Source organism: Macaca nemestrina, chromosome 19 (assembly GCF_043159975.1).
Source record: "Macaca nemestrina isolate mMacNem1 chromosome 19, mMacNem.hap1, whole genome shotgun sequence".
NCBI classification, from domain to species: Eukaryota; Metazoa; Chordata; class Mammalia; order Primates; family Cercopithecidae; genus Macaca; species Macaca nemestrina.
The window spans coordinates 79,272,424-79,284,462 of NC_092143.1; the positions used below are offsets into that span (position 1 = coordinate 79,272,424).

At 53.0% G+C, this 12,039-nt stretch overlaps 1 protein-coding gene across 13 annotated transcripts in view; it reads left to right on the top strand.

The window, feature by feature from the left end:
• Positions 1–4,375: 4,375 nt before the first annotated feature.
• Positions 4,376–12,039, top strand: part of LOC105478868 (microtubule crosslinking factor 1) — a 124,992-nt gene continuing 117,328 nt past the window's right edge. For 4 of the 13 annotated variants that reach the window (XM_011736591.2, XM_011736586.2, XM_024791965.2 and 1 more), the window contains exon 1: positions 4,376–5,534. In XM_011736591.2, coding sequence (XP_011734893.2) covers positions 4,482–5,534 — 1,053 coding nt within the window. In that variant the 5' untranslated portion in view covers positions 4,376–4,481. The other 9 variants (XM_011736579.3, XM_011736582.2, XM_011736588.2 and 6 more) reach the window with 5 other exon arrangements.

Below are 12,039 nucleotides of genomic sequence, written 5' to 3' on the forward strand. Positions count from 1 at the left end.
TTTCTCATGACTTCAACCAGGAATGCTTTCATATTTTAAATGTGCCTTTCTGTTAAAATAAGGGGAAAAACTGGAAGATACATATATGCCTGGGTTTGGACAAAGTATTAAAGGTATAGAAATTCTGCATGTAATTCTGCCTGGGAGTATAGAGTGAAGCATAGTCCTGAGTAAGTCACTTTTTTTTTTTGGTCTATGAGTCACACCAAGTAAAAAAAGAAATCATTTCTCTTTATATAACTGTATAGATACAGAATAGATTTCTAACTCTCTGAGTGAGTTTGGAATCTGAGTGAAAAATCTGGTTTGCTCATATTTTAAGAGTTTTGAAGATTATTTCACTGGCGTTAAATAATGATGATGATAACATTGATAATAATACCTTACCCAAGGCCACACAGACAGCAAATGACTTGGGCAAGATTTGAACCCAGACTTACCTAGTGTCGAAGTCTCAGGTCTTGTCACCATACCACACCGTTCTTGGACAAAGAGGTTGTGAACATAGCACACAAACATTACTCATCACAGCACTGCTGCACGCGGCTCCCTAGGACGGACGGTACTTGGGCCTCTGCAGAGGAATGAGACGATGGGGCCCTGGGCCTTGTGCCAGCATTTACAACCCAGGGTTGCAATGCAGGGAATCAGCCACAGTGAAGCAACCCGGAGATCTGCAGGCACAGGAAGCCACTACCACCCTGGACACGAGGCAGTGGAGGACGAACAGCTACCAGGAGGAGCAGGCCATCCGGTGATGGCTGGAACCTCAGAAATCCACTCCTCATGGAGACCCAGCCACTGCCGGAGAAGCCGCCTGCAGTAAAGAGGGTAAGAAATAACCTGGTTTCTTCCTTCTGGGTCCACTCCCATCTCCTGACAGCACCTCCACTGGCCAAACCCAGTCAGCAAACCCAGCGGCCTGGAAATCCACGCTTCCGCTCACCGCAGAGTAGCGCAAGGGCAAGACTGGATCTGAGGCACACAGATGAAAACAGGCATGCCCATGCTGGGGTTTGTTATTTCACGGAATAAGCACTTTACAGTTCCCCTAAATAGTAAATCCCCTATTACCTTTAGATTCATTTGATTTAACAGAAAAAGACCTTAAAATCACGTGTTTCCTTTCTTTGCTCCCTCCTTCCCTTCCTCCCTTCCTTTCCTCCCCTCCCTCCTTCCCTTCCTTCCTTCCTTCTTTCCTTCCCATTTTTTTGAGACAGGGTTTCACTCCCATCACACAGGCTGTAGTGCAGTGGCATGATCATGGCTCACTGCAACCTCCCCTCCTGGGCTTGAGGGAGCCTCCCACCTCAGCCTCCCAAGTAGCTGGGACTACAGGTGTGCGCCACCATGCCCAGCTTATTTTTGCTTTTTTTTTTTTGGTAGAGACAGGATTTTGCCATGTTGCCCAGGCTTATCTCAAACTCCTGAGCTCAAGTTCTCTGCCCACCTTGGCCTCCCAAGATGCTGGGATTACAGGCGTGAGCCACCACACCTGGGCTACTTTTTCTTTTCTGTTTTTTTTTTTTTTTTTTTGAGTGACTTTAAAAACATCTATTATGCAAGCAGGTATCTCTTTATACCTGTAACTCACTGAATACTGGAAAACAAAGAAAGCATTATTGGCTGGGCTGGGTGGTGCATGCCTGTAGTCCCAGCTACTTGGGAGGCTGAGGTGGGAGGATGGCTTAAGCCCAGGAAGTTTGACTTCAGTCTGGGCAACATAGCAAGACCCCATCTCTTAAAAAAAAAAAAGGAAGAGAGAAAAAAAAAGGGAAAGCATTGATTGAATACTTCCTTACAAAGGGCTAGTAGTCCCATTTGCCGGGCAAATAATAAGTAATAAGGAAGATGAAGTTTATCTGACTTATTACCTGAAAGAAAGAGAAGCTGGCTGCAAATCCTACGGTCATCAAGCTACTGTCTTTGGAAGACTAACGTATTGAAACATTGTTGGGGGACCCTTTCCTTGAGTGTATTTGGTGTGAGAAGCTGGCAAGCTTGTGCTGAGAGTCCCGGCCATAATTCTTCGGAAATGTGAGGGTGTGGGAGGCTTCAGGGTCTCTGGAGAAGTTCTAGGCAGAGGTCGGTTGTGCTCTGGCCGGACCGCGAGCCCCCTCCCGCGGAAGGGGAGAGCTAGAGCGCCCTCTGGGGACAGCCGGCCCGGCGCGCGCGGCGGCCGACACCTCTCAAGCCTTTCGGGCTGCGCGGTCATCCACGCCCACCGCGGAGCCCACAGTGTCCTTCTCCCAGCGCGGGAGAAACGGCTAGGGCATTAGCCTCAAAGGAGATTAAGGAATTGGATTTCGTGGAGATTGGGTTTCGTGCGTGCCGTCTCACATTCAGAGGCATTCCCAGAAAAACGACTCACAAAGAGCACAACAGCAGCGGAGCAGGCGAGGTCTCAGTGTCCCCAGAGCTCAGCCAGGGCCAGGCAGGACGACTTCGGGGGCAGGGCTCTCCTGACTTACAGGATTACAAAAAAAAGGGTTCATCCTGCATTTTTTGAAGGAGATGGCTAAGTAGGGTAAATCTGTGGTTAAGATCACAGACTTTGGAGTCGATTTTTTCTTTATTTTTGTGAGTCGGCCCCCCCCCCCCCACTTTTCTGTCCCTGCTCCCTCGGCCCCCTCACCGCGCATACTGCCACAGCCACTCGCAGCTCCCATGGCCCACCTCCCTCTCCTCCAGGCTGGTGCCCCCGGGGTCTTTCTGAGCACATCAGATCATCTTGCTCAGAATTGCCCTGGCTACCGCCTCTAGTTTAATGCCCAACGGCCTTGGTAGGATATTCGGTGCCACACACCCTCCAGTCTCCCCTCTAATCCCTAACCCACCTGCCTCCCCGCCTAGGGGCCCTGCTCTCTGCAGGCTCTACTGTGTCCTGGGCCCTCAGCTGCGAGACCAACCCGTCCTTCCAGGAAAATGCAAGCCTTCCCAGGCGGGGTTACGCTCCCGCCCTCCACCTTGTAATTATTACCTGACCCTCTGTCTCCTGCAACGCCAGGGCTAGAGGACAGGCTGGCCCTTATTCCTATGGACACTGGCCAACATCCAACGCCTGAGACATAAACTGCACCCAATGGGATGTGAACTGCACTTTACAGTTTGCACGGTGTGTTCTGGTATTTGCTCAATCTTCACACACACTCAGGTGGCAGTACGTTTTAATGATGCAGGCGAGGGAACTGGGGCTCAGAAAGGTCTAGTGCCTTCAAGAGGTAGAACCGGTGCCCGGGCTCCGGGCTGTCTAAGCGGAGAGCCTGCAGGACTCGGAATCCTGAGGACCTGAGTTTAAGCCCGCTCAGCCAGGGACTGGGTGAGGCATCGCAGGCAAGTGACTTCACCTCCCTGCGCCGGTGCCCTAGTCTTTACCGAAGACAGCAATTCCAATCCGGGACTGTGGTGAGGTTTAAATAAAACAATGCCCAGTAAGTGGCCAGCAGGCCTGGCTCGCAGCCGGAACTATAAATGCGAGTTCCCTTTCTGACCCCAGCTTGGCAAAGGCTTCTCCTGTTTGGGCAGCAGCTCCTCCTCTTCTGAACTCCCGAGGCCACAGGGGTGCCAACTGTGGAGCGCCCGCCGTGCCATTTTGACGCGAGAGCTGTGTCTGGTACCAGCGATCCTTAAAGGAGCTCGGGGACCAGGGGCACAGCTTAGACAGGACGCGGGGGAGGGGACGGGCCTCGGGGAGGCGGGCGGCGGATGGAGGGGCACGAGGGGGGCGTTGTCAGCCGCGGCACATGCCTTCCCCAAGTGGCCGGTGCCGCCCCTTGCCCCCACTTCGCCTCCGCCTCTTCCCTTCCTCCCTAGCTCCTGGCAGCGTCTCTAGGGCCTCAAAAAGCAAGGAGGTCCCCGGGCGGCGAGGGCGCGTGGACCCAGCCTGCGCCTGCTCCCAAGGGCGCGCAGGCCCCGCCCCGTCCCTGCCGGGCGCCCGCCCCCCGGGAAGCGCAAGCCCCGCCCCTTCCCTCGCCCCTCCCCCGCGCGGCGCCGGCTGGCTGGAGGCGGGGCATGCGCACGGGCAGCGGGCGAGGGCGCGGGGCGGCGGGGCGCGCGCGTGCGGCTTCTCTCAGCCGGGAGCGGCGGGGGCGGGCGCGGGCCGTAGCGGGCCGGCGGTGGGCGGGGAGCGGGACGCGGGAGCCGGGCGCGCGCCGCCAGCGCCGCCGCGGCACCGGTGACCGCGAACCCGGAGCGCGGGGTCCGGGGATGCGAGCGGCCAGGAGCCGCCGCGCTGCTGAGCCGGGAGAACTCGATCCACGGTGACATCAGCGAGGGGCGAGCGCGGCGGCGGCGAACCCCGCGGGAATCCTTGGGGCCGGGGTGCGGGGGGCGGGGAACGGCGGGAGCGCGGGGCGCAGCCCGGGCGGGGCTGGGACAGTGATGAGCGAGTGCGCGAGGAGGCTGCACGCCGCCGCCGCCGCCGCCGCCGCCGTCGCCGCCCGGAGCGTCTGCCGCCTGAGCTGCTGCCCGCGGACCCCGCCATGGAGACGCTGAACGGCCCCGCGGGCGGAGGCGCCCCGGACGCGAAGCTGCAGCCGCCCGGCCAGCACCACCGCCACCACCACCTCCACCCGGTGGCCGAGAGGCGGCGGCTGCACCGAGCGCCCTCGCCCGCCAGACCCTTCCTTAAGGACCTGCACGCCCGGCCCGCCGCGCCCGGCCCGGCCGTCCCCTCCTCGGGCCGAGCCCCGGCGTCCGCCGCCCCGCGCTCGCCCAACCTCGCGGGCAAGGCGCCGCCCTCGCCGGGGTCCCTGGCCGCGCCTGGCCGCCTCTCCCGGCGCAGCGGCGGCGTCCCGGGCGCGAAGGACAAGCCCCCGCCGGGCGCCGGGGCCAGAGCGGCGGGCGGTGCCAAGGCTGCCCTGGGAAGCAGGAGGGCGGCGCGCGTGGCGCCCGCGGAGCCGCTGTCCCGGGCTGGGAAGCCTCCCGGAGCCGAGCCGCCGCCCGCCGCTGCCAAGGGCCGCAAAGCCAAGCGCGGCTCCCGGGCGCCACCCGCCCGCACCATCGTTCCCCCGACCCCGGCCGCCCGGATCCCTGCCGTGACCCTCGCGGTGACCTCGGTGGCCGGGTCTCCGGTCCGCTGCTCGCGCATCAGCCACACGGACAGCAGCTCCGACCTCTCCGACTGCCCCTCCGAACCCCTGTCCGACGAGCAGCGCCTGCTCCCTGCCGCCAGCAGCGACGCCGAATCTGGCACGGGCTCCAGCGACCGAGAACCCCCCCGAGGAGCGCCGACGCCGAGCCCCGCAGCCCGAGGAGCGCCGCCGGGCAGCCCCGAGCCCCCAGCGCTCCTCGCCGCGCCCCTCGCCGCGGGCTCCTGTCCCGGGGGCCGGAGCATCCCGGGCGGGGTTTCCGGGGGTTTCGCGGGGCCCGGCGCGGCGGAGGATGCCCGGGGTCGCGCACCGCCGGAGCGACCAGTCCCCGGGACCCCCAAGGAGCCCAGCCTGGGCGAGCAGCCTCGGCTCGTGCCAGCGGCGGAGGAAGAGGAGCTGCTGCGGGAGATGGAGGAGCTGCGCTCGGAGAACGACTATCTCAAGGTGAGCCGCGCCTCGGCCGCAGGTGTCCCGGGGCGCCCCCGGAGGGCCTGGCTGCGGCGGGGACCCGCCAACCCCGCCTTCCTGGGCCTGTCCAGCGCCTTCTCCCTCCTGCCCTCCACGGTCCTGCCCCCGCATTGTCAGGCATTGGGAACTTAAGCCTAAACTTCTGGAAGGAGCAGCAAGACCTGGGGGTCTCCGCCAGTTGGCAACCCACTTCGCTGTTCTCGCGTCTAGAACTCTTGCCTCTCTTCGCTGCTACTTTTACTTTTGTTGACCTGTTGGGGCCTAGGAGGCTGTAATCGTTTTGGGGACATCAGCCGACACCCCCGTCCCCGCTCAGAACGTGCCAGCCTCACTTGTGGGAACAGGTGATCCTTCGCCAGGGAGCTCTAGCCGGGCCACGTGCAGGCGTGGCGGTTCAGGACAATGCCACTGGGGGGCCCCGGCTGCGGACCCGCCCGCCGCTTCTGCAATAACAGAAAGAGCTGGGGGCCCTCGGGGTCTCCTGGGCTCCGACATCCCGGGTGGAGGGGGCCGCGCCGTTTTCGGTGACCAAGCTGAAGCTCAGTAGTGGTCCTTGGAGTGTGGCCCGGGTTGAGGAGCAACAGTGTTGCGCCGGCCAGTCCTTTGTAAGCATCCAGGAGCCGGCTTTCTGTGTCAGGAGAGGCCACGCCAGCACTTTCTAAGGAATCGCGGCGCCTGCTGCACTCTCTGAGTATTTTCCGGCAGGGCCTGCCGGCAGTGGCCTCTTAGTCGCCTTAGCACTGAGTGCTTAATCCGGCTCCATCTTTTCTCCACGGAGGGGGGCTGACGCTGCAGACGGGGTTCCCGGGGTCAGGACGATCCAGGTGACTTGAGAGAAAATAAGGGGAGTTGTACTGATAGCAACTGTTTTATTTATTGTAATCTTCAGGTTCGTAAACAACTCCGGTGGTATAAATCTGTGTATCTGTTAAGTCTTAGTGAGCAGCCTTCAAACCCAGGGGTGTGGCCCTGCGTCTTCAGGGGGTTATGTGATTTGAGCTGTTTTCTCGTTTTTGGCTAATGGGATTGAGGACTGGGTTTTAAGGTGAACGGTGGTGAAGTCTGCAATTCACAATCAGAGCACGTTAACACTGCTGGGTGGTCCCAAGCCTAAATTTCTTATGGAGCTGCTCCAACCAGCTGAGCCTTGTAGTTATTTTACTTTGTGCAAGAAGTAACAGTGAGGCAGAGAAAGAGAGGTGACAAAATAAAGATTGGGACTTACAGCAAGATGTCTCAGATAGTATGTTTGCTTTTGTCACTTACTCTTAGGTAATAGACAACGGAGTGAAGTTCAAAGGCAACTATGTTGCGGGTGACTCCATCATGAAAGCAGCTGTTTTGTAAATCTCCAACAAATGTAAGCTCCCTGAGGGTGACAAAGATAATCTTGTTTCTGTATCCTGGGCTCTTAGCATAACCCCTGACTTACTTTCTGATTGAATGGTATTTATCCAAATGACTGCTATGCAAGGGAAAATTGTATTTCTTTAAAGAAGTTTCTCATTATACCTTTGATCTTAAGGTAGGCTATCCTTTATTTTGAAATTCATCCTTGGTGCAACTGGTTATTTGCTTTATTTTTTTGCAATGAATGAAATGTGTCTGAGCCTGGAGTCTCATATAGTGTATTTGGTATTTCAGTGGATCTTCCCAACAACACAGCGTGGTGGTGGTGGTATCATGGTCATAACTACTATTTCACAGACGGAGATGCTGAGAACCTAAAACAGAAGTGACATGGCCAAGGTCATGCAATGAGTAACTGGTGGCACCTGTGTTTCCCCAGCGCCTCTGCCCATTTTACTGCACCGGGATGCAGCCGTATTTCCAGCGAGGCTGCTTTCCTCTGAGCACACTGCTTCTCAGTTGTTTTCATAGCTCAAAATGTTCCTTGTGGTGAGCTTTTCTAGGGGCCCTCTGTTTTCAGGTGAGAGGGCCGTCATGACCATCTCTCCACTAGCCTGTGTACGAATGGTCACATAAATCCCACTGCCAGTGTTTCAGTTGTGAGGACTGTTCAGTTGCCATTTACTGTGGAGGAGGTGTCACTTGCATCCATTTACTCTGCCTGAGCCCACTTCCCCACCCTTCCTCTGGCCAGCAGCAGGGGAGAGAAGAGGGTTCTGAAGGAGGCTAGCAAACCAGATGATGACGTGTATGCATGTGAGGTGCTCACTTGGTCACTCAGAAGCTTAAATGACAATAGTTCAGTTCGGGAAAGAAACGCAAGGATCCGAATGGACTTTTTTCCTACAGGTCATGGAGCCTGCCCACATGTGCAAAATTGGGTCCAGAGCTTTAGGGACCCCATGGGGCACAGGCAGTAGTCATGCCTTTGCAGTGGTGGTTAGCGTGTGCCCCTTATAAATCAAAACTTCTCTTTTTGTTGTTTTCAGGGGTACTTTTTTCTGGTTTTTTTCTTTTCTTTTTTCTAAAGAGACAGAGTCTTGCTCTGTGGCCCAGGCTGGAGTGCAGTGGCATGATCATAGCTTATTGCAACCTTGAAACTATGGGCTCAAGTGATCCTCCTGCTTCATCCTGCTAAGTAGCTGGGACCACAGGTACACACCACCAAGCTGGGCTAACTTTTTAAATTTTTTATAGAGACAGGGTCTGGCTATGTTGTCTAGGCTTGTCTTGAACTCCTGGCTTCAAGTGATCCTCCCTCCTTGCCGTCCTAAAGTGCTAGGATTACAAGTTTGAGCCTCTGTGCTCCGTAGGGGTACTTTTTAAAGAGGGTAGATAAAAGTACATCCTTGACCTGCTGCTTTGTTAGGGAGCTGCACAGAACTAACTCTCAGGATTAGATACAGCATCCATCTATTCCACTGTATCTGACAAGAGGCTTGGCCCACAGATTTTATGTTGCTGTATTCTGGAGGATTCCAAGTAAGTGCTGTCATCATTGTACAAGACTGTTGCAGTTTCTGAACTAGAATGACCAAAGCCCAATTCAGCAGAAAAACAAGTCCAGCAAAACCTTAAGAGGATGTCCTATGGATCAGGACATTTAAGTGGAATTATCTTGGCTTTTAGCCAGGCTGCTGTATTTTTTTATTTTATTTTATTTATTGTTTTTGAGATGGAGTCTTGCTGTGTCGCCCAGGCTGGAGTGCAGTGGCGTGATCTCGGCTCACTGTACCCTCCACCTCACAGGTTTAAGCAGTTCTCCTGCCTCAGCCTCCTGAGTAGCTAGGATTACAAGTGCCTGCCACCATGCTTGGCTAATTTTTGAATTTTTAGTAGAGACAGGGTTTCACCATGTTGGCCAGGCTGGTCTTGAACTCGTGACCTCAGGTGATCCGCCTGCTTTGGCTTCCTAAAGTGCTGGGATTGCAGGCATGAGCCACCGCGCCCGGCCTGGCCTGTAGTTTTTAAAATAGCCAGTGTCAACAGAGAAGTGGACACCTTCTGTTGTGCTGTAACAGAGCACAATTTCATCATCTCTGACTCTGCTTTCTGTTCCTTCTCCACCTTCATCAAATGGTGCCTGGGTGACTAGGTGAAAAATGCAAAATCAATCCAGGTAGCTGGCTTTCGTGGGAAAACACAGACAGAAAAGCACTCTTGTTGTCCTTTGACCTCTGATAAACTCAAATACATTTGGAAGTATTCTGAAATTCAGGTGAGCGCTTCAGTTGAGTTATCCAAAGGCCTGGGCTTCTCATAAAACCCAGGCACTTCCTTAATGTTGAGGACTTGGGTAAAGTGCTGGTGTGTTCCTTCCCTGCCAGGCTGCCAGGCCTGTGTTTTGCTCGAGTGCTCTGAGACAATCAGACAAGCCGGAATGCTCATTGTCAACATATTAATTATGTTCTCTGTTTCCACAGGCTTTTCAGGAGGACTTAATCAGTTGGCATTTACTAGCCTATTTTGAAAATGCTTTTAGTGGCCATAACCTCACACCTCCCCCACCCCCAAAGAGTGTCCTCTTGTCATGCTGACCTCCGCAGGGTGGGTGAGGATTGGGGTGGGAAGAGCTGTTTCTTTTTGCTTTGCTTTCTCAGTTATTTCATAGGAATTGTTTTTTGTTAAAAGAAAACAAGTTGGTGCTAGATACAAGGGCAGATAAAATTGGCTTCTTGGAGAGGAATGTGATTTCCTAAGGGAGAGGTTGAGCTTTGGTTTTATGGGTTGCAGTGTCTCACTGCCGATCCAAGTTTACCATCCTGCTTCTCATTGGAGTTAGCCTTTTGAGTTTCAGGCCCTGACCTGGTTAGTGACATTTGGCTGCCGGGCTGCCCAGGTACCTGGGCTCAGTGTGGCCTGGGGGTAGAGGGGCACTTGGAGAGGAGCGCAGGCGGTGCTCTGCTGCTGATGTGTCTCAGCGCCTCCTTGCTCCCCGCCTCCTACTCCTTTCTCTTTCGGAAGGGTTAACATGGACAGTATTCCCCATTCTTTCCCGATATTCGCTGTCCATACCCGCTGTGTATTCAGCCAGTGAAAGAGAGCGGCTGTGATCATTTTCAGTGGCAGCTAATGTAGGCGAGAGCTGCGGCCACCAGCTGCTGGCTGGACCGTCACCTGGTAGACAGTGGGAGTGGCCCTGCACCTCCTTAGTTACAGCTGGAACTCTTGGAGGAGAACATTTCCCTTGTCTGGAGGGAAGTGAGGTGGGTTATTCGTATGTTACAAAAGACAGTAGTTTCTGTCTGCCCAGAAGATAGAATTATTGCAGCAGTAGCCAGATGACTGCTTGTACCATCCAAACTGCGTCTATTTAAAGAGGAGGCGCTAAAATAGAGATAGTTACTGATTTTGGGTATTTAAAAGAGATTCAGATTTTCATATAGTTATTAACATGATTAAGAGTTTTCATCACTTTACTAAGAAACATGGATTCGGTTTTTATTATATATTTATGAATAACTATCCTGTTAGAGGTTTTCATCGAAACATGTAATTTTAATCTTGGTTTACTCTAGTGCACACGTGGTACCTCATTATTCCTCTAATTTGAGATACATGATAAGGCTTGATTTGTCAGCCACAGGCAAAGGGGAATAGTTGACCGGACTTCACAGTACTTCAAGATTTCGTTTTATATACAAAACTTAAAAAAGATACTTAATTAAAACTAGCTTTTCAATGAGATAATGATCTACCACTTAAGTATCCTCTAGACTTGGTGTTAATTCGGTAAAAAACTATTAAGGACAGTTTTTTTTTCTTATTTCCGTGTATAAAAAGACAATAGCAATTTTCCAATTTTATTTACTATCTTTTAAGTTACACCTGTCAGAAACATCATATGCTCTGCTAGATTTGGTGTACGTAAACTTTTAGTAGGCAGATGTCGTTAAGGTTCTGCAATACAGTTTTCTACATTGGAGCATGCTGTAAGAAAATTAATGTAATGTTAGTTTGAAAATCGCTATCCATCATGACCCTAATTCCAATAATCATAGTTTTTGCTTTTCAGATGGCTGCTGCCAGCTTACATGGTTTATAATTTGCTTCTGTTTAACTGCTTTTCATTGAACCTGAAAATTGCGTTTTTCTAGGCTCTCTGGGGAGAGTTGAAATACTGGCCCTGGTCCTATCTCTGCAACAGACCAGTGGTAGAAAGCCATTTATACTTATAGAATCTCAGTTTCCTCATTTTAAAGATGGGAGTATTAGCCAGGCATGGTGGCATGTGCTTGTAATCCCAGCTACTCAGGAGGCTGAGGCAGGAAGATCACTTGAGCCCAGGAGCTCAAGGTGGCTGGCAGTGAGCCATGGTTGCACCACTGTGCTCCAGGTTGGGTCACAGAGTAAGACCCTGTCTCTTTAAAAAAAGGAGGGAAGAGGCATGGATATCTTTGCCGCACATTGCAGTGTCTTCCTAAGAGCCAGTTGCTCTAATGGATATGCTTGTGTGTTGTCACTTGTCGAGCTGTAAATGTTAGGCTGCTTTTATTGGTTTACACTGATGATCGGCTTTTAAAAGTACAATTGAAGGTCTGTTATTGTTTCATTCGTCCAGGTTGAAGCAAATAATTTATAGTATTTACTTGAAAGAGTGTGTGTTTGAAAACAGACAGGCCCGGGTTTGCAGTGTGGCTTCCGTTTACTAGATGTGAAGCTTTGGACACATGTAACTAGCCTCGGTTTTGTTTTTTTGTCTAGAAACTGTGTAATATGTTCCTGACAGGGTTGTTGTAGGGTTGGTAATGAGGGTGAGGTGCTTAATAAACGACGCCTGTTCTGTAAATTTAGATAAAATATGAATTATAAGAGCAGTTATTTAAATACGTGCAGTTATGGTGCATTAGTCCATTTTTATACTTCTGTGAAACACTAGACTGGGTAATTATTATAAAGATAAAAGGGTTTAATGGACTCACAGTTCCACATGGCTGGGGAGGCCTCACAATCATGGTGGAAGGCAAAGGAGGAGCACAGACACATACTACATGGAGGCCCGTAAGAACCGTGCAGGGGAACTGCCCTTTATAAAACCAGCAGATCTCTTTTGAGACTTACTCACTATCAC